At 39.8% G+C, this 23427-nt stretch overlaps 1 protein-coding gene across 4 annotated transcripts in view; it reads left to right on the top strand.

Moving 5' to 3' along the window:
• Positions 1–14930: 14930 nt before the first annotated feature.
• ORC2 (origin recognition complex subunit 2) overlaps positions 14931–23427 on the top strand; it is a 54671-nt gene continuing 46174 nt past the window's right edge. Inside the window, exons 1-4 of one of the 4 annotated variants that reach the window (XM_033430252.2) lie at positions 15076–15215; positions 18280–18334; positions 19268–19371; positions 19842–19985. In XM_033430252.2, the coding sequence (XP_033286143.1) occupies positions 19275–19371; positions 19842–19985 (241 nt within the window). In that variant the 5' untranslated portion in view covers positions 15076–15215; positions 18280–18334; positions 19268–19274. Of the gene's footprint in view, positions 15216–18279; positions 18335–19267; positions 19372–19841; positions 19986–23427 lie in introns of all 4 variants that reach the window. The other 3 variants (XM_033430254.2, XM_033430240.2, XM_033430246.2) reach the window with 3 other exon arrangements.

Raw genomic sequence — 23427 nt, 5'->3', positions numbered from 1 at the left:
GATTTCCCGGAGTTAATTTTATATCTACCTAAGTTTCATAGCTTAAAATTGTCCTTCGTTGCATTTTTCAAAGCATGCAATCTTATCTATGCATGTCTGAACTTCTTACTTTTTAATTTTATTTTTCTAATACAGCAGGTTCTTATTAGTTATCTATTTTATACATATTAGTGTAAATGTGTCTCCCAATACCAGTCTCCCAATTCATCCCACCCCACCCCCCGCTTTCCCCCCTTGGTGTCCATACGTTTGTTCTCTACATCTCTGTCTCTATTTCTGCCTTGCAAACCGGTTCATCTGTACCATTTTTCTAGATTCCACATATATGCGTTAATATACGATATTTGTTTTTCTGACTTACTTCACTCAGTATGACAGTCTCTAGGTCCATCCACATCTCTGCAAATGACCCAATTACGTTCCTTTTTATGGCTGAGTAATGTTCCATTGTATATATGTACCACATCTTCTTTATCCATTCGTCTGTCGATGGGCATTTAGGTTGCTTCCATGACCAGGCTATTGTAAATAGCACAGCAGTGAACATTGGGGTACATGTGTCTTTTTGAATTATGGTTTTCTCAGGGTATATGCCCAGTAGTGGGATTGCTGGGTTATATGTCATATGTAGTTCTATTCTTAGTTTTTTTCTTTTTCTTTTTTTTTTTTTTTTGCGGTACGTGGGCCTCTCACTGTTGTGGCCTCTCCTGTTGCAGAGCACAGGCTCCGGACGCACAGGCTCAGCGGCCATGGCTCACGGGCCTAGCTGCTCCATGCATCGGCAGGAGGATTCTCAACCACTGCGCCACCAGGGAAGCCCCTATTCTTAGTTTTTTAAGGAACCTCCATACTGTTCTCCATAGTGGCTGTATCAATTTACATTCCCACCAGCAGTGCAAGAGGGTTCCCTTTTCTCCACACCCTCTCCAGCACACCCATTCTAACCTGTGTGAGGTGATGCCTCATTGTAGTTTTGATTTGCATTTCTCTAATAATCAGTGATGCTGAGCAGCTTTTCATGTGCTTCTTGCCCACCTGTAAGTCTTCTTTGGAGAAATGTCTATTTAGGTCTTCTGCCCATTTTTGGATTGGGTTGTTTGTTTTTTTAATATTGAGCTGCATGAGCTGTTTATATATTTTGGAGATTAATCCTTTGTCTGTTGATTCATTTGCAAATATTTTCTCCCATACTTGGGTTGTCTTTTTGTCTTGTTTATAGTTTGCTGTGCAAAAGCTTTTAAGTTTCATTAGGTCCCATTTGTTTATTTTTGTTTTTATTTCCATTGCTCTAGAAGGTGGGTCAAAAGAGATCTTGCTGTGACTTATGTCAAAGAGTGTTCTTCCTATGTGTTCCCCTAAGGGTTTTATATGTCTGGTCTTTAATCCATTTTGAGTTTATTTTTGTGTATGGTGTTAGGGACTGTTCTAATTTCTTTCTTTTACCTGTAGCTGTCCAGTTTTCTCAGCACCAGTTATTGAAGAAACACTCTTTTCTCCATTGTATATCCTTGCCTCCTTTATCATTGGTCATAGGTGTGTGGGTTTATCTCTGAGCTTCCTATCCTGTTCCATTGATCTATAGTTCTGTTTTTATGCCAGTACCATATTGTCTTGATTACTGTAGCTTTGTAGTATAGTCTGAAGTCAGCGAGTCTGATTCCTCCAGCTCCATTTTTTTCCCTCAAGATTGCTTTGGCTATTCGGGGTCTTTTGTGTCTCCATACAAATTTTAAGATTTTTTGTTCTAGTTCTGTAAAAAAATGCCATTGGTAATTTGATAGGGATTGCATTGAATCTGTAGATTGCTTTGGGAGGTAGAGTCACTTTCACAATTTTGATTCTTCCAATCCAAGGACGTGGTATATCTCTCCATCTGTTTGTGTCATCTTTGATTCCTTTCATCAGCGTCTTCGTTTTCTGAATACAGGTCTTTTACCTCCTTAGGTAGGTTTATTCCTAGGTATTTTATTCTTTTTGTTGCAATGGTAATAAATCGGAGTGTTTCCTTAATTTCTCTTTCTGATCTTTTGTTGTTAATGTATAGAAATGCAAGAGATTTCTGTGCATTAATTTTGTATGCTGCAACTTTACCAGATTCATTGATTAGCTCTAGTAGTTTTCTGGTGGCATCTTTAGGATTCTCTATGTATAGTATCATGTCATCTGCAGTGACAGGTTTACTTCTTTTCCAATTTGTATTCCTTTTCTTTTTCTTCTCTGATTGCTGTGGTTAGGATTTCCAAAACTATGTTGAATAAGAGTGGTGAGAGTGGACATCCTTGTCTTGTTCCTGATCTTAGAGGTAGTGCTTTCAGTTTTTCACCATTGAGAATGATGTTTGCTATGCATTTGTCATATATGGACTTTATTATGTTGAAGTAGGTTCCCTCTCTGCCCACTTTCTGGAGAGTTTTTATCATAAATGGGTGTTGAATTTTGTCAAAAGCTTTTTCTGCATCTATTGAGATGGTCATATCGTTTTTATTCTTCAGTTTGTTAATATGGTGTATCAAATTGATTGATTTGCATATATTGAAGGATCCTTGCATCCCTGGAATAAATCCCACTTGATTGTGGTTTATGATCCTTTTAATGTGCTGTTGGATTCTGTTTGCTAGTATTTTGTTGAGGATTTTTGCATCTATATTCATCAGTGATATTGGTCTGTAATTTTCTTTTTTTGCAGTATCTTTGTCTGATTTTGCTATCAGGGTGACAGTGGCCTCATAGAATGAGTTTGGGAGTTTTCCTTCCTCTGCAAATTTTCGGAAGAGTTTGAGAAGGATGGGTGTTAGCTCTTCTCTACGTGTTTGATAGAATTCACCTGTAAAGCCATCTGGTCCTGAACTTTTGTTTGTTGGAAATTTTGTAATCACAGTTTCAATATCGTTACATGCGATTGGTCTGTTCATATTTTCTATTTCTTCCTGGTTCAGTGTTGGAAGGTTATGCCTTTCTAAGAATTTGTCCATTTCTTCCAGGTTGTCCATTTTATTGGCATAGAGTTGCTTGTTGTAGTCTCTTAGGATGCTTTGTATTTCTGTGGTGTCCGTTGTAACTTCTCCTGTTTCATTTCTAATTTTATTGATTTGAGTCCTCTCCCTCTTTTTCTTGATGAGTCTGGCTAATGGTTTATCAATTTTGTTTATCTTCTCAAAGAACCAGCTTTTAGTTTTATTGATGTTTGCTATTGCTTTCTTTGTTTCTGTTTCATTTATTTCTTCTCTGATCCATATGATTTCTTTCCTTCTGCTAACTTTGTGTTTTGTTTGTTCTTCTTTCTCTAGTTCCTTTAGGTGTAAGGTTAGATTGTTTATTTGAGATTTTTCTTGTTTCTTGAGGTAGGATTGTATTGCTAAAAACTTCCCTCTTAGAACTGCTTTTGCTGCATTGCATAGGTTTTGAATTGTCGTGTTTTCGTTGTCATTTTTCTCCGGTATTTTTTGATTTCTTCGGTGATCTCTTGGTTATTTAGTAACAGATTGTTTTTTGTTTTTAAAGCAGAAGCTGCAAGATCTCTTTTAAATTAATTTATTTATTTTTGGCTGCATTGAGTCTTTGTTGCTGCACACGGGCTTTCTCTAGTTGCGGCGAGTGGGGAATCTCTTCGCTGCAGTGAGTGAGCCTCTCATTGTAGTGGCTTCTCTTGTTGCAGACCATGTGCTCTAGGTGCATGGGTTTCAGTAGTTGTGGCACACAGCCTCGCTAATTGTGGCTCACGGTCTCTAGAGCGCAGGCTCTGTTGTTGTGGCGCATGGGCTTAGTTCCTCCATGGCATGTGGGATCTTCCTGAACCAGGGCTGAACCCATGTCTCCTGCATTGGCAGTGGATTCTTAACCACTGCGCTAACTTGGAAGTACAGTAACTATTGTTTAACCTCCATGTGTTTGTGTTTTTTACGGTTTTTTTCCCTGTAATTTATTTGTAATCTCATAGCGCTGTGGTTGGAAAAGATGCTTGATATGAGTTCAATTTTCTTAAATTTACCGATGCTTGGTTTGTGACCCAATGTGTGATCTATCCTGAAGAATGTTCCGTGTGCACTTGAGAAGAAAGTGTAATCTGCTGTTTTGGGATGGAATGTCCTATATATATCACCTAATCTCTCTGGTCTATTGTGTCATTAAAAGCTTGTGTTTCCTTATTTTCTGTCTGGTTGATCTGTCCATTGGTGTAAGTTAGGTGTAAAAGTCCCCCACTATCATTGTGTTACTGTCAGTTTCCTCTTTTATAGCTGTAGCATTTGCCATATGTATTGAGGTGCTTCTATGTTGGATGCATATATATTTACAGTTGTTATATCTTCTTCTTGGATTGATCCCTTGATCATTATATAGCATCCTTCGTTGTCTCTTGTAACATTCTTTATTTTAAAGTCTATTTTATCTGATATGAATATTGCTACTCCAGCTTTCTTTTGATTTCCATTTGCATGGAATATATTTTTCCATCCCCTCACTTTCAGTCTGTGTGCGTGCCTTGGTCTGAAGTAGGTCTCTTGTAGACAGCATATATACAGGTCATGTTTTTGTGTCCATTCAGCCAGTCTGTGTCTTTTGGTTGGAGTATTTAATCCATTCATGTTTAAGGTAATTATTGATATGTATGTTCCTATTACCATTTTCTTAATTGTTTTGGGTTTGTTTTTGTAGGTCCTTTTCTTCTCTTGTTTCCCACTTAGAGACGATCCTTTAGCATTTGTTGTAGAGCTGGTTTGGTGGTGCTGTATTCTTTTAGCTTTTGCTTGTCTGAAAAGCTTTTGATTTCTCCATTGAATCTGAATGAGATCCTTGCTGGGTAGAGTAATCTTGGTTGTAGGTTCTTCCTTTTCATCACTGTAAATATATCCTGCCACTCCCTTCTGTCTTGTAGGGTTTCTGCTGAGAAGTCAGCTGTTAACCTTATGGGAGTTCCCTTGTATGTATTTGTCATTTTTCCCTTGTTGCTTTTAATGATTTTTCTTTGTCTTTAATTTTTTTCAGTTTGATTGCTATGTGTCTCGGAGTGTTTCTCCTTGGCTTTATCCTGCCTGGGACTCTCTGTGCTTCCTGGACTTGGATGGCTATTTCCTTTCCCATGTTAGGGAAGTTTTCGACTGTAATCTCTTCAAATATTTTCTCAGGTCCTTTCTCTCTTCTCTCTCTTCTTCTGGGACCCCTATAATGCGAGTGTTGGTGCATTTAATGTTGTCCCAGAGGCTTCTTAGGCTGTCTTAATTTCTTTTCATTTTTTCTTTATTTTGTTCTGCGGCAGTGATTTCCACCATTCTGTCTTCCAGGTCATTTATCCGTTCTTCTGCCTCAGTTATTCTGCTCTTGATTCCTTCTAGTGTAGTTTTCATTTCAGTTATTGTATTGTTCATCTCTGGTTTTTTGTCCTTTAATTCTTCTAGGTCTTTGTTAAACATTTCTTGCATCTTCTCGATCTTTGCCTCCATTGTTTTTCCGAGATCGTGGATCATCTTCACTATCATTATTCTGAATTCTTTTTCTGGAAGGCTGCCTATCTCCACTTCATTTAGTTGTTTGTCTGGGGTTTTATCTTGTTTCTTCATCTGGTACATAGTGATCTGCCTTTCATTTTGTATATATTTCTGTGAGTGTGGTTTTCATTCCACAGGCTGCAGGATTGTTAGTGGGAGGGACTGGTGGTGGGTAGAGCTGGATGTTGCTCTGGTGGGCAGAGCTCAGTAAAACTTAAATCCCCTTGTCTGCTGATGTGTGGGGCTGAGTTCCCTTCCTGTTGGTTGTTTGGCCTGAGGTGACCCAGCACTGGAGCCTACATACAGGTTCTTTGGTGGGGCTAATGGTGGACTGCGGGATGGCTCATGCCAAGGAGTACTTCCCAGAACTTCTGCTGCCAGTGTCCTTGTCCCCACAGTGAGCCACAGCCGTCCCCCACCTCTGCAGAGACCCTCCAGTACTAGCAGGTAAGTCTGGTTCAGTCTCCTATGGGGTCACTGCTCCTTCCCTCTGGGTCCTGATGTACACATTACTTTGTGTGTGCCCTCCAAGAGTGGAGTCTCTGTTTTCCTCAGTCCTGTCAAAGTCCTGCAATCAAATTCCACTAGCCTTCAAAGTCTGATTTTCTGGGAATTCCTCCTCCCATTGCCAGACCCCAGGTTGGGAAGCCTGACGTGTGGCTCAGAACTTTCATTCCAGTGGATGGACTTCTGTGGTATAATTGTTCTCCAGTTTGTGAGTCACCCACCCAGCGGTTATGGGATTTGATGTTATTGTGATTGTGCCCCTCCTACCATCTTACTGCAGCTTCTCCTTTATCTTTGGATATGGGGTATCTTTTTTGGTGAGTTCCAGTGTCTTCCTGTCGATGATTGTTCAGCAGTTAGTTATGATTTCAGTGCTCTCGCAAGAGGGAGTGAGTGCATGTCCTTCTACTCTGCCATCTTGAACCTATCTCCCTGAACTTTTTAATTTATATGATACCCTATTAAGGAAATTTATAAAATTAAGGCAATATATAAAATTACATATAGCACCCAAAATAAGAAATAACATGTAGGCATGTGTGAAATTAATACATAAAATGTGTTCATACTTTTATGTTATTGTTGAGATACAAATTTCTCTCTGAACTTTATAGCAGCCAAATACAAAGAGGCATAGATTAGTCATGTGATTTTCAGATATCTTTAAGATAGAACAAATCAACTTCTCAGGTGAAGCACGACTGTTTCTAATACTGAGACGTTAGGACTAATTTTCTTTCCTGGGTCCTTATACGAGGAGCCATCATTATTACAGTACAATTTACACTCTTCAGCAATGTATGAAAGTGCCTGTTTTCCTGACAGTCTTACCAGCAGTTAGTTCTCTAATCAGTAAACTTTTCACTCTTTCCCACATTGTGTTTTCTAAAGGTAATACTTTATTTAGCCTTCTCTTGGAATGTGGGTTTAATGAAGGGCTGAGCCCCAGGCCTCCTTTTCCCTTCCCTTTACATGCACTCCCTAGAAAAATCTCTTCTATACCTGTTCCTTATGGCTATTATTCCTTATTGATGGACCAAAACTTTGTTTTCTCTTTTATATCTTATGCCTTAATCCAAAATTGCTGGTGTAGATTAGCAGTTCCAGAAGAGTGGCTTAAGGCAACTCACCAAGCCTGGTTTTTTTCTCCTCGACTCTAGTTCTGCATTAGTTAGGAAGAATGAGTTTTACCAGTTGACAGTTTCAATTTTCCTTTTATTAAAAATGTATTACTTGGGGCTTCCCTGGCATTCCCATGGTTAATTCTCCACACTTCCACTGCTGGAGGCGTGGGTTTGATCCCTGTCGGGGAAGTAAGATCCCACATGCCATGCAGTGCAGCCAAAAAAAGAAAGTATTACTTGCTCATTTTGAAAACCTTAGAAAATACAGAGAAAGTACAAAGGGGAAAGTCACTTTAAGGTACTGTAATAAAATAGTAAATATTAATAAGATAATGGAGGTACTATCCCTCCACACACATACAAGTCTGGTCCAGGTCACAATACTTTATGGTCCAAAGATGTATTAAACAAAAACAACATTTATTCAGTGCTAGGATGTGCCAGGCACCGTTCTAAACACTTTGATGAAAGTGCCACAATTCAATATTCAGTTAATACAAGTGTCTGATAAGTAGTTATTCTTCCTTTATAAGAAAAGGAAAGTTCATCTGTCCAGGGTCACAGAGGTAGTAAATGGTAGAGCTGAGATTGAACCCAGACACTCAGGCTCACAGACTTATACACTTAACTATCAAGATACTGCTTCATAAAATGTTGATTGTTCTCAGCTATTGGTACACTTGCCCTATCCCCACAAGGCCAAGGCCCCTGTGGGAGTTGGGAAGGAAGGGGAGATTTGACCTCAGTAGAGCTAGATAACTAACAGGCAAATTAAATCCATGAAAGAATTGAGTCCTAATACCCTAGGTATCCATAGTTATAAATAAACTTTTCTCCTACATATATACAATGGTTCTAATTGTGTACTATCCTTAATTATGTACCATTCTCTGGAGAAATGAGAAAATAGTCTTTCTGTGGTTCATATGAGGAACCTCAATTGAGAAAAGCTGGTTTAGACCATAATTAAGAAAAGGCTCCCAGGGCTTCCCTGGTGGCGCAGTGGTTGAGAGTCTGCCTGCCGATGCAGGGGACGCGGGTTCGTGCCCCGGTCTGGGAAGATCCCACATGCCGCGGAGCCTGTGCGTCCAGAGCCTGTGCTCTGCAACGGGAGAGGCCACAACAGTGAGAGGCCCGTGTACTGCAAAAAAAAAAAAAAAGAAGAGGTTCCCAAAATACAGAACCTAAAAATATTTTACTTCCTTCCTCCCAACCACCGTGGAAAAAAGTGGCCAGGTAACTTAGGAAGAAATCAGTATTTTGTTAGACTTACTTGAAATTATTTTATGATTTAATGTTATTTTAAACTACATGGGAGTGGGTAGAAATAAAAGTCTTTTGTGTTTAGGGCCTCTAAATGTCTAACTGTGGCCCTAGGTCATAATCCAAATAGGATGGATATAATCTGTGGTAACAGCCCTAGTTTTGTTCAAGATGTTATATCAGAAAGGGGTGGTACTGACTTTTAAAACTTGAAGGGCCAATCACTTTTGGCACTTTGTCTTAGGGAACAATGTTTAGTACACATTGAATGATGAAAACTTTTTTTTATGACAGGTTATGTTAACCAGTACAATCTTATGTTCTGAATCACTGTATAGTTTAACTAAAAAGCACTATTACATTCAAAAAGATTAATCACAGGATTTTAAGAAATCTATAGACATTAATTTATTATCAACTGCTATAAATAATGGTGTTATGCACACTGTAAAATTATTTCTGAATTGAAGATTATAGTCTATATCTAGTTTCCCAGAACTTGAATTACTGTGTGCACATTTTTTAGGGCTTACTCTGCCAAATCTTTCACTGCTAATTTGTGTGTGATTTATGAAGGCCTCATTATCCCTGGTTCAAGAAAATCCTGCAGATAAAATAGCTTCTGGTTACCATATTCTTTTATTCCTAGACGCTAAGAGGTAATCACTTTTGTTTCCTGAGCATGATTAAAATCAATTGATATCTTTAAATATATCTCAGTAGAAATTACTTGCCGAGGCATCTGCCACTGACATTCTAGACCTACTGTAGCCCTATCAAGTGTGTGTTTAATGCATAGCATCTAGGTCACTTCATATCTGATAACAATTTATTGCCAGTTTTCATTCTCCCTAGCTCAGTGGTTTTCACCCCTAGCTGAACATTAAAATCATCTGGGAATTTTTTTTTTTTTTTGGCTGCACCGGGTCTTCGTTGCAGCACACGGGTCTTTGCTGTGGCCTGCAGGGTTGTGGCATGGGGACTCTTAGTTGCGGCACGCATGCAGGATCTAGTTCCCCGACCAGGAGTCAAACCCAGGAGCCCTGCATTGGGAGCTCAGAGTCTTACCCACTGGACCACCAGGGAAGTCCCTGGGAATTTCTTTTTAAAATTCTGATGAACAGGCCACATTGAGACCCTCTGGAATTGGGATATGGCATCAGTAGTTTGTTTGTTTTCTTTAAAGTAAATTTATTTTATTTATTTTATTTTTGACTGTGTTGGGTCTTCATTGCTGCATGCAGGCTTTCTCTAGTTGTGGTGAGCGGGCGCTACTCTTTGTTACAGTGCGTGGGCTTCTCATTGAGGTGGCTTCTCTTGTTGTGGAGCATGGGCTGTAGGCGTGTGGGCTTCAGTCACTGTGGTTCGTGAGCTTAGTAGTTGTGGCTCATGGGCTCTAGAGTGCAGGCTCAGTAACTGTGGTACACTGGCTTAGTTGCTCCACGATATGTGGGATCTTCCTGGACCAGGGCTCGAACCTGTGTCCCCTGCATTGGCAGGCGGATTCTTAACCACTGCACCACCAGGGAAGCCCAGCATCAGTAGTTTTAAAAGCTCCCCAGGTAATTCTCATGTGCAGTCATCATTGAAGACTCTCTTTAATCCTATGACAATCTTCTGGCATTCATACCTAAACTTTCCTTCCTCCATCCAGAACCACTGACTCAGTAAGAATGTTTTCCTAAAGAAATATATAAAACAGTAACGACAATATAAGAAAGGCAGTAATCCATTCCATTAAAAAAATATTCTTTTATATCAATGTTGCAATTTGCCTTCTCTAATACCTTAATCAGGCCATTGAACACTATGGGCATCAATACAATTTCACTGGCCCCAAACTTAAGCCCCCAACACTGAGGTCCTTGTACTTCTTGGCCTGCCCTAGTTCTGTTCCTTTCAGTTTCTGTCCCAAAGCTTTATCACTTTAAGTATCACTTTCTCAGCAGCCTCAAGTCTTGCTTCCTCCATAAAATGGAGGTCATCAAGCTAGAACACTCTTAATTTCCTCTTCTCACCTACCACTTCAAAGAACAACTATATCTGCAACTATCCTAATCTCCTTGCTGCCTGCCTCAGAAGATGAAGTATCTCACTTAATTTCTTACTGTACTCAACATCTCTGGGTAATTCTTAATTTTCCCCCTTTGGATTTAATCTATACACTAATGACCCCTAGATATCTCTCTCTCTCTCTCTCTCTCTCTCTCTCTCTCTCTCTCTCTGCCTTGACCTCTTGAATGAATTTCAAACTCATATCCAACTGTTTGCAGGATGTTTGAATATCCCTCAGGCACTTCAAAGTCAAGATGCCTCAAGCTAAACTCAATTCTTCTACTCCTTCCCTCTATTTGTAATCTCTCTTTCATAGCACAATTGGGAACTTATACCCAAGCAACCAAACCAGAAACCTGGGAATTATATCTTTCCTCTCCCTTACCTCTATAACCAGTTTCCAAATCTTGCTGACTTTGCCTTTTTTTTGCAAATCCATCATTTCCTCTCAACTTTTACTACTACAGCTCAAATTCATGTCTTACTTCATATCCACACTGCTTTGATAGCCTCCTAACTAGACCCCATGCTCCTCTCAAATTTATCTTCCTTTAGTGATTAATATAAAACTCCTATCAATTATTCAATGGTTCCATCACAGAAGATAAATTCTATGTTCTTTAGCCTGGCCTTTACTTCTCCCAACCCATCTCCTATCATTCTTTTTTTTTAAGATTTATTTATTATTTATTTATTTTTGGCTGTGTCAGGTCTTAGTTGCAGCATGCAGGATCTTTCATTACAGCACGCAGGCTCTTCGACATGGTGCTCAGGCTTCTCTCTAGTTGTGGCGTGCAGGCTTTGGGGCACGTGTGCTCTGTAGTTTGCGGCATATGAGGTTAGTAATTGTGGCATGCGGGCTTAGCCGCCCATGGCAAGTGGGATCTTAGTTTCTTGACCAGGGATTGAACCTGCATCCCCTGCATTGTAAGGCGAATTCTTTACCACTGGACTACCAGGGAAGTCCCTCTCCTATCATTCTTACTTAAACTTAAGATTTAAGTAACACCAAACTTTGTATTACCACACCCAGTTTGTATTACCATACTTTCTTCCTGAAATTCCTTCTCCACCCCCGTTCTCTACCGTTTAAAGTTGGAATGGCCTTTACTCTGCTACCCCACCCTCTTACTCACTTACCCACCAGCCTGAGCTAAATGGTATTTGTCCTAGCAGTTCTCAGTAAATTCTATCTTTGCACTTGACACCTTAGTATTGAAATTATCTGATTCCTTCTACCCAACTAGAATCTTAAGGGTAAGGGACATACCTGGGCGCTATGTTCCTGGTACAGGTAGGCGCTCAGAGTTCATTGACTAAACTGAACAGTTCAAAAAAGAAGACCCAAAGACAAAATGGATTTTTTCAAACAGCAAAAGTATCAATATAAAGCTTTTCATAAGACTGGCAATAAAAACAAAAGTTAATTGAGTTTCCCAAATTTAGGAACAAATGCAAATATCTCTTAACTTGTCCGCAAGAACTACCTGGTCCTGGTTGATTAACCTAGATCTTTCACTGACATCTATGCAGCTATTTAAGTTATATTTCAATTTGCAACATAGGAACTGGTATTCTTGAATTTGATCTTCTAAAATATGGTTTGGGTAAAAACCTCTTGTTTGAATATAAAAATAATTAAACTTGAAAAAATGATTTCACATTTTTTAACTCAGTCATCTTCCTGAGGAAGAAATACATAAAGACATTCTGATTTGTTGTGCTGACAAATGAGATCATTGGTGAAAAAAACTGTGCAGCTGATATCTTGATGCTGCAGTCTGCTGTTTAAAAATTAAAATTTTAAGTTATTTCTTTAGAAATCTAAACTTGATGACCCACATTCTTTTTTATACTCCTTCTTTCATAAAGTCTTTATCTCTGAGGTATTTGTAATTACAGTTCAGAATAAATTTTCTTCTGGTTCCTACATAATCTTTTTGCTCCTGGTCTATTTGTTCTGTCTCTTTCAGAGTTGAGGCTTTATTCAAGTTTGGTGAAGCAAAAATTGACTGGAAAGTCTGCCTGCAGGGGCAGGGATTATCAGCTAGCAGGTTTCAATGTGGATCAACAGATCAACTGGCTTTTCCCACTGGGGCCTCCTCATCTTCTGATCAGTCTTCTGAAGAAGAAGTGTTTAAATAAATGATTAGTTGCCAGTGCTCTGGGAGCCAAACAAGAGAAAATTCCTAGTCTCCCACATAATCTTCCAGTTCCACCCCCACCCCCAAACTCAGTATGACTTCTCATTTCTACTCTGTTGAGTCTCAATCCTCTGGTTCACCTTGTAAACGCCTGCTATTATGCTAAGTATGACAAGAGATGTAGGATCTAATTGTTCCTTGTTTCAGACTTTGACCATTTCTCCAGTTCTCAGTCCCATTCTCCTCTTCTGACTTCAGAGGTTCCTGTACACTAATTCCTGAGACTAACTGGAGTTCTGGGACAGGAACAGACTTATTGTCGTCATCCTTTGCTGGCCTGGGTTTCAGCTTACTCTGCTTTGCCTGATCACTATACATCTTCCAAAATTTTATTAACTTATCTCACTTCCTTTCCTGTTCTTTTGTGTGTATGTTTATACTTCAAAAAAATATTTTTGACTCTGTTATTTTAGTGGGATTTCAAGACAGTGTTCAATTCACTATGTTTAATCAGATTCTATTAGAGACTTTTAAAGCCTAGCCCTAAATTTCAAACTATAACCCAATTAACTGCTGGCATCTCTACCCCCTTAAGATATACACAAAATTGACTTGGTCCTCTCTTTCTCTTGGAAAAATCTAATGTTCTAATGTTCTACACAAAATGTGTGTGAATACATGCAGGAGTTGCCATTTTATGATCACCTCTATCTTCAACTTCCACTTCTGAATTCTGGATCTCCGTTCTGAATGGTATGGCTCTTTGTTTTTATCTAGCCTAGTATCAATCTAGAAGGGAAACTCAGCTCCTTCCCTCTATTTTCCACACATATACCATTAAAAACAAAATCAAAACCCACTGCTCACACCAAGTCCTCTGACTTTGCAGAAGAGTTTAGTGAAGATTGGAAGGGGAGATGGAAGAGAGTTTACATCATAGAAACATAAAGAACATATTAGTTGAATATTAAATATTCCCAGATCTTCACATTTTTAAGAACTTTTCAAGCACTTCACTGTTAACTGTTGGCTACATTTTCTTTCATCTTCTCTCTACTCAGTCCCCCAAATTCTTTATCTCCAATGTACAGAAAATTACCTTTCTCTTTTGTTTTCTTAAATCCTGCTAAACAAAATGGAATACTGAGCTATCCAGGCTACAACCATTTCCATTTCCCAATCTGATGTCCTAAACAGCTTCCAAAATGGTGTGACTCCATCTGTCTCTTCCTTCCCTCTGCTCCCACATTTTACCTCCTTTATCCAGAATGATCTTTCAATACAAATCTGACTAGTGCCCTAAGGGCCAAACTAGCCCTTCATAACAACAGATCCAACGTTGGCACTTGTGGCACTTGCCTCTTTATACACCCACTATATTGATTTGGGCCTTCTACCTGGAAAACTTTACCCCTCCTCTTTTTCTGGCTTAAAGCTACTCAGTCCTCAGGTTTCAGTTTAAATATCTCTTCTTCCAAGAAAATTGTTCCTGAATCTTGCTGTACTTCAATTAGATACTACTGCCAGTGGTTCGATAAACACTGGACTTCCCAAATCGTAGCATTTTTCTCTATACTGTCTATTCAGTATCTTCCCCTATAGGATCTACTGTGAGGGCAGAGACCGTGCTCAGCTCGCTCAAAAGTGTAACGTTATTATCTTGTACGCAGGTTTTGTTTTGAATGAATGAATGAATCCAAATAAAATCGTATTATTAGTGGGTGACACTGTTACTCCAGCAGGTTCATTCTTTTTCTTCCTCATTATCTTTTTCCTCAGCTTTCTCTGCATCTATTCCTTCTATTTTCCCTGTCTCTTCATCCTATTAGCAGTCTGATTCCCATCTCCACATTCAGTGCCCCAGCCAAAATTCTCTTCTTACTAGAGAGCATTGCTCCCCGCCTCCCCACCCCAAACCCCTGAGATGCACTTGATCCTACCTTTCACGCCAAATGAGGTAACGTTATAAATAAATAAATAAACTCAAATTCATTCCCATTATCTTTTTCCTCAAAAGAAGGTATAAAGAGAAACCAATGAACACTTTCAAGATTGCGTCAAAGGTGTAAAGAGAAACCAATGAACACTTTCAAGATTGCGTCAAGCCACAGAGCCCACTCAGCCCACTCCAACTCCTCCAGTTTCCTCAGATCTAACCAACACTTCCTTCTCCCTTCACCGGAAACGGAAAGAGGAAAAGCAAAGCCCAGAACCCAGTGCTTAGGGATTCGTTTTCTTCGGGTTTCTTGTGGGCGAGGCCATCAGACCGGCGCCGACTGGCGGGCAGAGCCATCGCTCTCAGCCAACGCCACTTCCTATTGGCTCCCTGGGGCTCCGCCTCCTGAGCAGGGCGGGAGATTCGGTGTGAAGGAGGGAGGCTGCCCATCCCCCGCCCCACTCGCCGGCCTCCGGAGCGGACCTGCTCGACCCCGCGACCCCGCGACCCTACTTCTGCACTGCCTAAAAGAATTGGCCTTTCCCGCTGGGGCCGAAGCCGCTTTTCCAGCGGCGACGATTCAGCGGGGTAGCGTCCGGCAGGTACGAGGCGACCGCAGCCGCGCCACCCGGAGACCTGGCGGTGCGTGGTTGGGCGGCGGGGCAGCTTGCCTCCCTCTCCTGCTTAGCTCGGGGCTTGTGAGGTGAGTCCAGGTGCACCCAGTCCCCGACCTTCACCTCGGCACTCCGGGCAGCGTCGCTGCGCCTCCCTCTCTGCCCTCCCCAGGCTGCCTCCGGCCCCGCTACCCTGAGGACCCTCGGCTGGCCGAGAACGGCCAGCTGGTCAGTTGCGCGAGGCCCAGACCGAAGTCAGTAAATACTTGTTGGGGTGAGAGGCTCCCTCTTTAAAGACCGTTCCCCTGTCCAGTAGTGATGGGCCTTCTGTGCAAGGGGTGTCTGTTCCCAACGTATCTGTTTTCCGGCATGATGAGCCTTCCGCGTGCAGAGGGAGAACTGTAAAAATCCATACCGAAAGTAGTAAGGTGTCCTGGGAGAGGAACAGGTACAATGAGGGCTGAGGAGGAAGAGATCTTGTCCCAGAACTACCACTGGAGCGAGAACCCTTTGATGTCATCCCAGCCTGGAAGCACCAAATGAATCCTAACTGAATACAGTCACCCTGGGACAGTGCTTGGTTGTAAAATGTTGATAAACCAGGCTCCTTTGGTAGAGCTTTTTAAGTTAAAACAAGCTGATGCAGTACTTTTCGCTTTACAGCTGAAATCCTAATAGAACCACTACACCTTCCCGTAGTTCAATTGCAATCTGAAGAAAAATAGCATGGCCCTACAGCTTTGTGTGATGGCACTGCACATTAAATGGGCATCATTCATTCAACATTTATTGAGCACTTTTTTCTGTTAGATGTGCTGACGAAAATTGATCAGTAGTCGATCTAAGAAAGAAGTGGAAAATTTTATTTGAGCCAAACAGGGTTATAACTCTGAGAACAGCCTCTCAGAAAGCTCTAAGAACTGTTCCGTTTGTTAGAAGTCAAAGCACTGTTAGATGTTTTTGAGACTGTGGGCTGTACATTAAATGGCATATTATTGACAGTTTACACAATCCAAATCTACACATACAAAGCAAAGAGTGGGTCATGGGTCATGCTGGCCCCTTACAAGATAAGAAGGAAGTTATCTCCTAAAGAGGTCTGGTTAATGCAGATGCGCAATACACACTAAAGTGGAGGGAGGAGGCCCAAGTAGGCAAAGAAAAATTTTATGTTTATATTTAAATATGTTTAAATCGTCTTGCCATAAAATATGAATTTTATTTCGTCAGACATTAGTTGGGATATGGAGTTGTATAAGAGATCTGCATGGTTAAGTTGCAATTTAAAGTAAAAATACCTGTAGTAAGGAACCTAGTTAGCATTTTCATAGGCCAAGCACATGGTCTCATTTAATCGTCACAACTTTGTCCAGAGTCACACAGTTGTAAGTGTGGAGTTAAGATCGGAACCCAGGTTTATCTGGTATTAAAATTGGTGCATAGCCACTAAACTATACCACCTTCTTTTTTTAAAGGATTATGTTTTTTTTTAAATTGTAGCAAATCTTTTATTTGCTCTCAAAGGAGAGTGTATTGTGGTAACTGCTCATTTGGTGCTGCTGTATTACCTTGTTAACTCCTTGAAAAGAGTCTACTTAAAAGTATGCACCAAGACAGTGCCTTGAAGAGTAAGTGGTCACTAAATATTTTCATTTTATTATGCGATTGTACTGGGGTTTTTTTGTTTTTGTTTTCAGAAAATGTTGGAGAAGAAGGAAGGAAAGGTTTCTTTCAAGGTTTTTGTAGAAATTTCAGTTTTTAAATTCTGTACTGTATAATAAGATGCCCTTAATATCTAGAAAAGAAAATTACGTATAAATGCTTTTGCCTACAAACAAGACTAAGTTAGGCTGCCTCTGTCCAGACAATTCTTACATAAAATACCGTACGGAAATTGCCTAGGACAATATTAAGTTGTCTAGAATATTTGTTTTTAAATTTTCCTTGAAAATCTTTTTTTTCCCCCTGAAGGGACTACTAAACTTTTGCTAATAAGAGGTAATGTAACTGACCTTTACTCCTTTTGATTGCCAGGAAGCTAAGAGCCCAAATTCTTTGTGTGATTTTATGTTCTGCCTTTATATTTTCCCTGACCCAGATTCCCTATTAGTGTGTATAGTTTATCATTTGTTGTATTGCACTGCTTATTGTTATTGCTTCAAATCCTTTGTAGAACACAGCAGTATGTAGTTTTAAATAATGTAGCCTATGCTGCTCTTAAAAGTATGCTTGATAGAACTAGTGATGTTTAACCTAATGAACTAGAAACCTAGAGGAACTGTAGAAGTTCTTGGATATTTGAACCGCTGTGTGGGAGAATGACTAAACATATTATGAATAGTTTCCAGAGGTCAAGACAAGCATTTAGGATAACAGGTTTGTATTTAATGGCAGGAGAAGTTGTGTCATTTAATAAAATGATCAGGGTCTTTGGAATTAGTTAAACTTGGGTTTCAGCCCTAACACACTTTCTAATTGTGTGAATTTGAAGGAGTAATTTAATCTTTAACCTCAGTTTACTCATCTGTAAATTAGGGGAATTAAATATATTTTAACCATCTCAGAGAATCTGAGGATTTATTGATCTGGTATACATAAAAGTGCCTAACACAGTGCCTGACAAACAGCCCCTTAAAAAACTTTATTTTATACAGATAGAAAGAAGTTGTGTTTCTTAATTTTGTATAAATGTCACATAGATGCATTAAACTTCTTCTCTAATACACCCAGTTCCCCATAATAAGAAGCAGTATCATGACTAGGAGGTTGGTCCAAATGGATATGTTCTACTGGCAGTGGCCATATAAATTATAGATGAAGTATAATCTTTGTACACAGAGTATAAACCTAATGGAATTGTTGTGAGGATTAAATGAGAATACATATAGAATATTGAGAAGAGTGTCTAGCACATAGTAAGTGCTCACATTTTGGCCTCCCTCCACCTACTTGCCCCCACAAGTTAGATCTTGTCAGTCTCTGAGGCTCCCTGGCCAAAATGGTAATGGTCATTTTGCCCTTTACTGTGCCATCATAACAACTTTGGCTTTCTAAGATCTGCCTTTATCTACTCATCTTGGTTGTTAAAACTCATGAACTTCTTTGGTTGCTGTCGTTTTCCTGTTAGCTGGCCTGACTGAGTTCTTTTTCCAGTTACAGGTGACTCTACTTGAATTTCCCAGCTGCAGAATATGTAGTACCTTTAAAGGTAAATGAAAACTGAGACAAATCATTTAAGTGTGCTAGTTACAAAAGAAAACTTGGCAACATTTAGTGAGTTATCTGCATGCAGATAACTGACTCATGGGGGACTCAATCAGTAGATCCTCTTGTCAGGGGAAAAGGCATAAATAGGATTTATGAGAGAGAGAAGAGAGAAAAAAATTCATTTTTTGAGTAAACTGATTAGCTGACAACTAGTTGGAATCGTTTATTTGTTTCAGGCATTAGCATTATAAGTTCTGAAACTAAATTTTGTCAGCGTAGCCAGAGTTGATCAAACTTTTGTTTGCCAAATCCGAAATTTGTTCAGTGAAGAACTGATTCTAAAGTACTGGAAAGATTCATGCTTACTCTTTAGTTACCAAGATACCTAGAAAGCCATATTCATGATTGTCAAGTTGTTTGGTGAGCATGCAATTTAATAGTAAAGGGAGATGCTTGAAAATTATTTGATCCAGTCTTGGTACACCAGTGAAGCACACAGACTTCCCCCAGTGGACTATATCTTTCTAGCGAACAGATATGAAAATCCACCAAACCATTATTCTTTGTTTGGCTGCCCCTTTTCTAAACTCTCATGTATTAACCTCCCCCTTTCTAATAATGTTGTTATTCTGTATATTGGTTAGAGCTTTCTTTACAGGCAGAATTGTTTTCTTGTCATTATATTTTAGTTGCCTTGATTGGATTTGGCTTTTTCCTAATCTCAGGCACTTCTTCCTCTCTTCCATTTTTCAGATAAAGAATTGAGTTACTTATTATCAAAAACACAATATCGATACAATAATGACAATGTATTTTTCATACTTAAAGACTTTTAAAACTTTTATGCAAATACATGTATTCATTATGTGAATGTTTATTTGGCTGTTGATACGAATTTTTCATCACTTTTGAGTGCTTCATTGCTTTTGTTTAGGTTGGCAATGATGAGCAAGCTGGAATCAAAGGAAGACAAGATGTTGCAGGTTCAGTTTGTGGGAGATGATGATGTTCTTAATCACATTCTTGATAGAGAAGGAGGTACTGAATGATTATACAGTTGAAGGGATGCTTATATAATGGTTATGTATTATTTCACTTTTAAAAATAATTTAATCTTCTATTTTGAAAATACAGCACAGAATATTTGATCTAGTAAGACTGCAAATAAACCTTAATTTTTAGTTTATTCCATTCAAAATGTACTGAAAATTAAAAATAATAAAGCCTCATCTAATGTGAAATGCTCAGTAGTGGTGGTAAGTGATAACTACCCATTGTAATTAAAATGTATAGTTATTTTGACCCCCCAAAATATATAATTTAAAGGTTTTGTTTTTTTAACTTATAAACTGTGGAAGAGAGATCTGTACTTGAATCAAAGAGAAAACACTGAATTTTTTTCCAGCTTTTAAGTAATGACAATATAATAGTATAATTTATTTATTTAAATGTAGTGTTTAGAAAGAATTTATACCTGTCATGTTCTGATTCTTTGGATGTTCTTATAGGAGCTAAAATAAAAAAGGAGAGAGCCCAGCTTTTGGTCAACACAAAAAAAATAATAAAGAAGCCAGAATATGATTTGGAGGAAGATGACCAGGAAGTTTTAAAAGATCAGAACTATGTGGAAGTTTTAGGACGCCATGTTCAAGGTATTTGTGGGGTGAGGGGCGTGGTGGTTGTTGGAGTTGGGAGTGTACGCTCATATTTCTGTGAGTGGCCGAAATTGCTTTGCAGGATACATAAAAGTAGTCTGGTAGGTTAGGCAACATTGTGCTACAATTTTTTTTTTCTTTTTAATTTATTTTGGCTGCGCGAGGTCTTAGTTGTGGCATGCAGGATCTTTGTTGTGGCATGTGGGCTCTTAGTTGCCGCATGCAGACTTCTTAGTTGTAGCATGTGGACTCTTAGTTTTGGCATGTGGGATCTAGTTCCCTGACTAGGGATCTAACCCAGGCCCCCTGCACTGGGAGCACACAGTCTTACCCAGTGGACCACCAGGGAAGTCCCTTTCCCAATTTTTTAAATTGTAAGATACCCATAACATAAAATTTACCATCTTTACCATTTTTAAGTGTACAGTCCAGTTATATTAAATACATTCATAATGTGCTACCATCACCATCATCCACCTCCAAAACTTTTTATGTGGTGTGCTATATTATTTTATTTCTCATCAGAAGAGCATTACTTCAGGGCTTCCCTGGTGGCGCAGTAGTTAAGAATCCGCCTGCCAGTGCAGGGGACACAGGTTCGAGCCCTGGTCCGGGAAGATCCCACATGCCGTGGAGCAACTAAGCCCATGCGCCACAACTACTGAGCCTGCTCTCTAGAGCCCATGAGCCACAACTGCTGAGCCCGTGCACCACAACTACTGAAGCCCGTGCACCTAGAGCCCGGGCTCCACAACAAGAGAAGCCACCGCAATGAGAAGCCCGCGCACCGCAACCAAGACTAGCCCCCACTCTCTGCAACTAGAGAAAGCCCGTGCCCAGCAGTGAAGATCCAGCACAGCCAAAAATAAATAAATAAAATAAATAAATTTTAAAAAAAGAAAAAAGAAGAGCATCGCTTCAGACTTTTTCTCTACAGTTGGAAAGGTTGGAAGCACTGAGTTTCTACTGTACGTTTTTTAATCTATACATAGTTCTTTTTTTTTTCTTTCGTTTTTTTAAAAACCAATCTGGTGCTTAAATATTTTTAGAAAGATAGTCTACAGACCAAGCACTCTAAAGTTGTTTTTTTAAGATATCTCTACTTTTAACTAATTTGAAATAATTTCATAAAGCAAGTCACTTTATTATTAACTTGATCTTCTTTACAGAAATAGTTAGAAGGAAGATTCCAAGAAGTAATGTGTTCCAACCTAGGCATGCTGGTGTTATGTTTTTTTACACCTAAGCCAGATTCCTGCCAGACTGTGCTTAAAAAATCCTACTCTTGGATTATAATTTACTTAACTTAGGGCTCAAAGAGCACAAATTTATATTAGGGTGCAAGGAGCATAGACCTACTCAAGTTGACTTAAAAAAATAAAGATCAAGGAAAAAATTCAGTATTGTTGGGCACTAGGGGCATTGGAGCTGGGAGCGTGTTAAGAAATGAGGGACTTTGCTTTCACATATCTCCTGGTCTCCCTCATGTCATCTCTGTGCATCAATTCTGTTCTATGCCACCTGTCTCCCTCATGTACATGTCTTTTACTCTCTCATATTTGACTTATAAATGGCCACTATGACTACTCCCAACCTTTTTGTCACCTCTTGAGTGATACTGTTTCTGGATTTGTTCCCAGTGTTAAATGATATGATATAAAAAACAACCATTGGGCTTCCCTGGTGGCGCAGTGGTTGAGAATCTGCCTGCTAATGCAGGGGACACGGGTTCGAGCCCTGGTCTGGGAAGATCCCACATGCTGCGGAGCAACTAGGCCCGTGAGCCACAACTACTGAGCCTGCGCTCTGCAACAAGAGAGACTGCGATAGTGAGAGGGCCACACACTGCGATGACAAGTGGCCCCCGCTTGCCACAACTAGAGAAAACCCTCGCACAGAAACGAAGACCCAACACAGCAAAAATTAATTAATTAATAAACTCCTACCCCCAACATCTTAAAAAAATAAATTAAAAACAAACAAAAAACAACCATTGTCCCTCAGTAGGCTTACTGGACAGGGCATATTCTTGTTATTTATTTATTTATTTATTTATTTATTACTTTTGGTTGTGTTGGGTCTTTGTTGCTGCACGCAGGCTTTCTCTAGTTGTGGCGAGCGGGGGCTACTCTTTGTTGCCGTGTGCGGGCTTCTCATTGTGGTGGCTTCTCTTGTTGCAGAGCATGGGCTGTAGGCGTGTAGGCTTCAATAGTTGTGGCACGTGGGCTCAGTAGTTGTGGCTTGCAGGCTCTAGAGTGCAGGCTCAGTAGTTGTGGCGCACGGGCTTAGTTGCTCTGCGGCCTGTGGGATCTTCCTGGACCAAGGCTCGAACCCATGTTCCTTGCATTGGCAGGCAGATTCTTAACCACGTGTGCTACCAGGGAAGCCCTTAGGGCATATTCTGAATAGAACTTTGGATTCTTGACTATTGTGTTAGACCTAAGAACAGATTGCAAACAATATGTTTTCTAAGTGTTTTCTTTAAAATAGTTTCTTATTGTAATGGTAATATGTATCTGTAGTAGAAACTCAGTGCTTTCTTGTAACGGCACCCACAGCAAATGATATTTGGAGGCACACTGAAATAAAGAGGAAAATTTGGGATTTCCCTGGTGGTCCAGTTGTTAGGACTTGGCGCTTTTACTGCTGGTCCAGGTTCAATCCCTGGTGCAGCCAAAGAAAAAAAAAGAAAAAAGAAAAGAGGAAAATGCTCCAGACCAGGGATAAATGCCTTGGGCTTCTGACCCCTGTTCCCACCCCTTCTGCAGGCCCTGACTGCATCCTCAGAGGCCTGAGAGGATCAATACTCAGCACACCTGTAACCCATGTCTTTAATTTCTGCACACTGGTTGGGGAACTTTGCTTTAAAGCTGTATTTCTCAACCTTTTAAAAATTATTAACCCCTAAGGAACCTTTCTAGACTTTTTCTCCTTATCACCCCCCACCCATGAAATTTTAATACTACATATATGCTGTATATCTCTTTATGTACTAAGATTCTTTGGAGGGCAACAGACCATTGCAATATCTAAGATGTTTTCCACACTCCCCCTCCTCCCACCAAGAGCCATTTCCGTTGCATCAGGAGCAGTATTATTCCTGTTGAGAATGCATGCTTTAAGAACATGGACCTGGGACTTACCTGGCGGCGCAGTGGTTAAGAATCCACCTGCCATTTAGCTATCAGGAACAATGTTGCTATGAATATACATCTATCCTGGTATACACATGTACTAGTTTTTCTAGAATATATCCCAAGTAGTGGAATTTCAGGGTCATAAGATATGGGTGTCTTCAACTTTACTGGATAAGGCCAAGCTGTTTTTGTGGTTGTTTAACCTATGGTCTCTTAAAAGTTCATAGTGTCTGTCATACAGAGTGAAGTAAGTCAGAAAGACAAAAACAAATATCGTATATTAACGCATATATGTGGAATCT

The sequence above is a fragment of the Orcinus orca genome, chromosome 7, assembly GCF_937001465.1.
Source record: "Orcinus orca chromosome 7, mOrcOrc1.1, whole genome shotgun sequence".
NCBI classification, from domain to species: domain Eukaryota; kingdom Metazoa; phylum Chordata; class Mammalia; order Artiodactyla; family Delphinidae; genus Orcinus; species Orcinus orca.
Note: the sequence above shows the minus strand (reverse complement) of the source record. Positions and strands in the feature narration are given on the sequence as shown.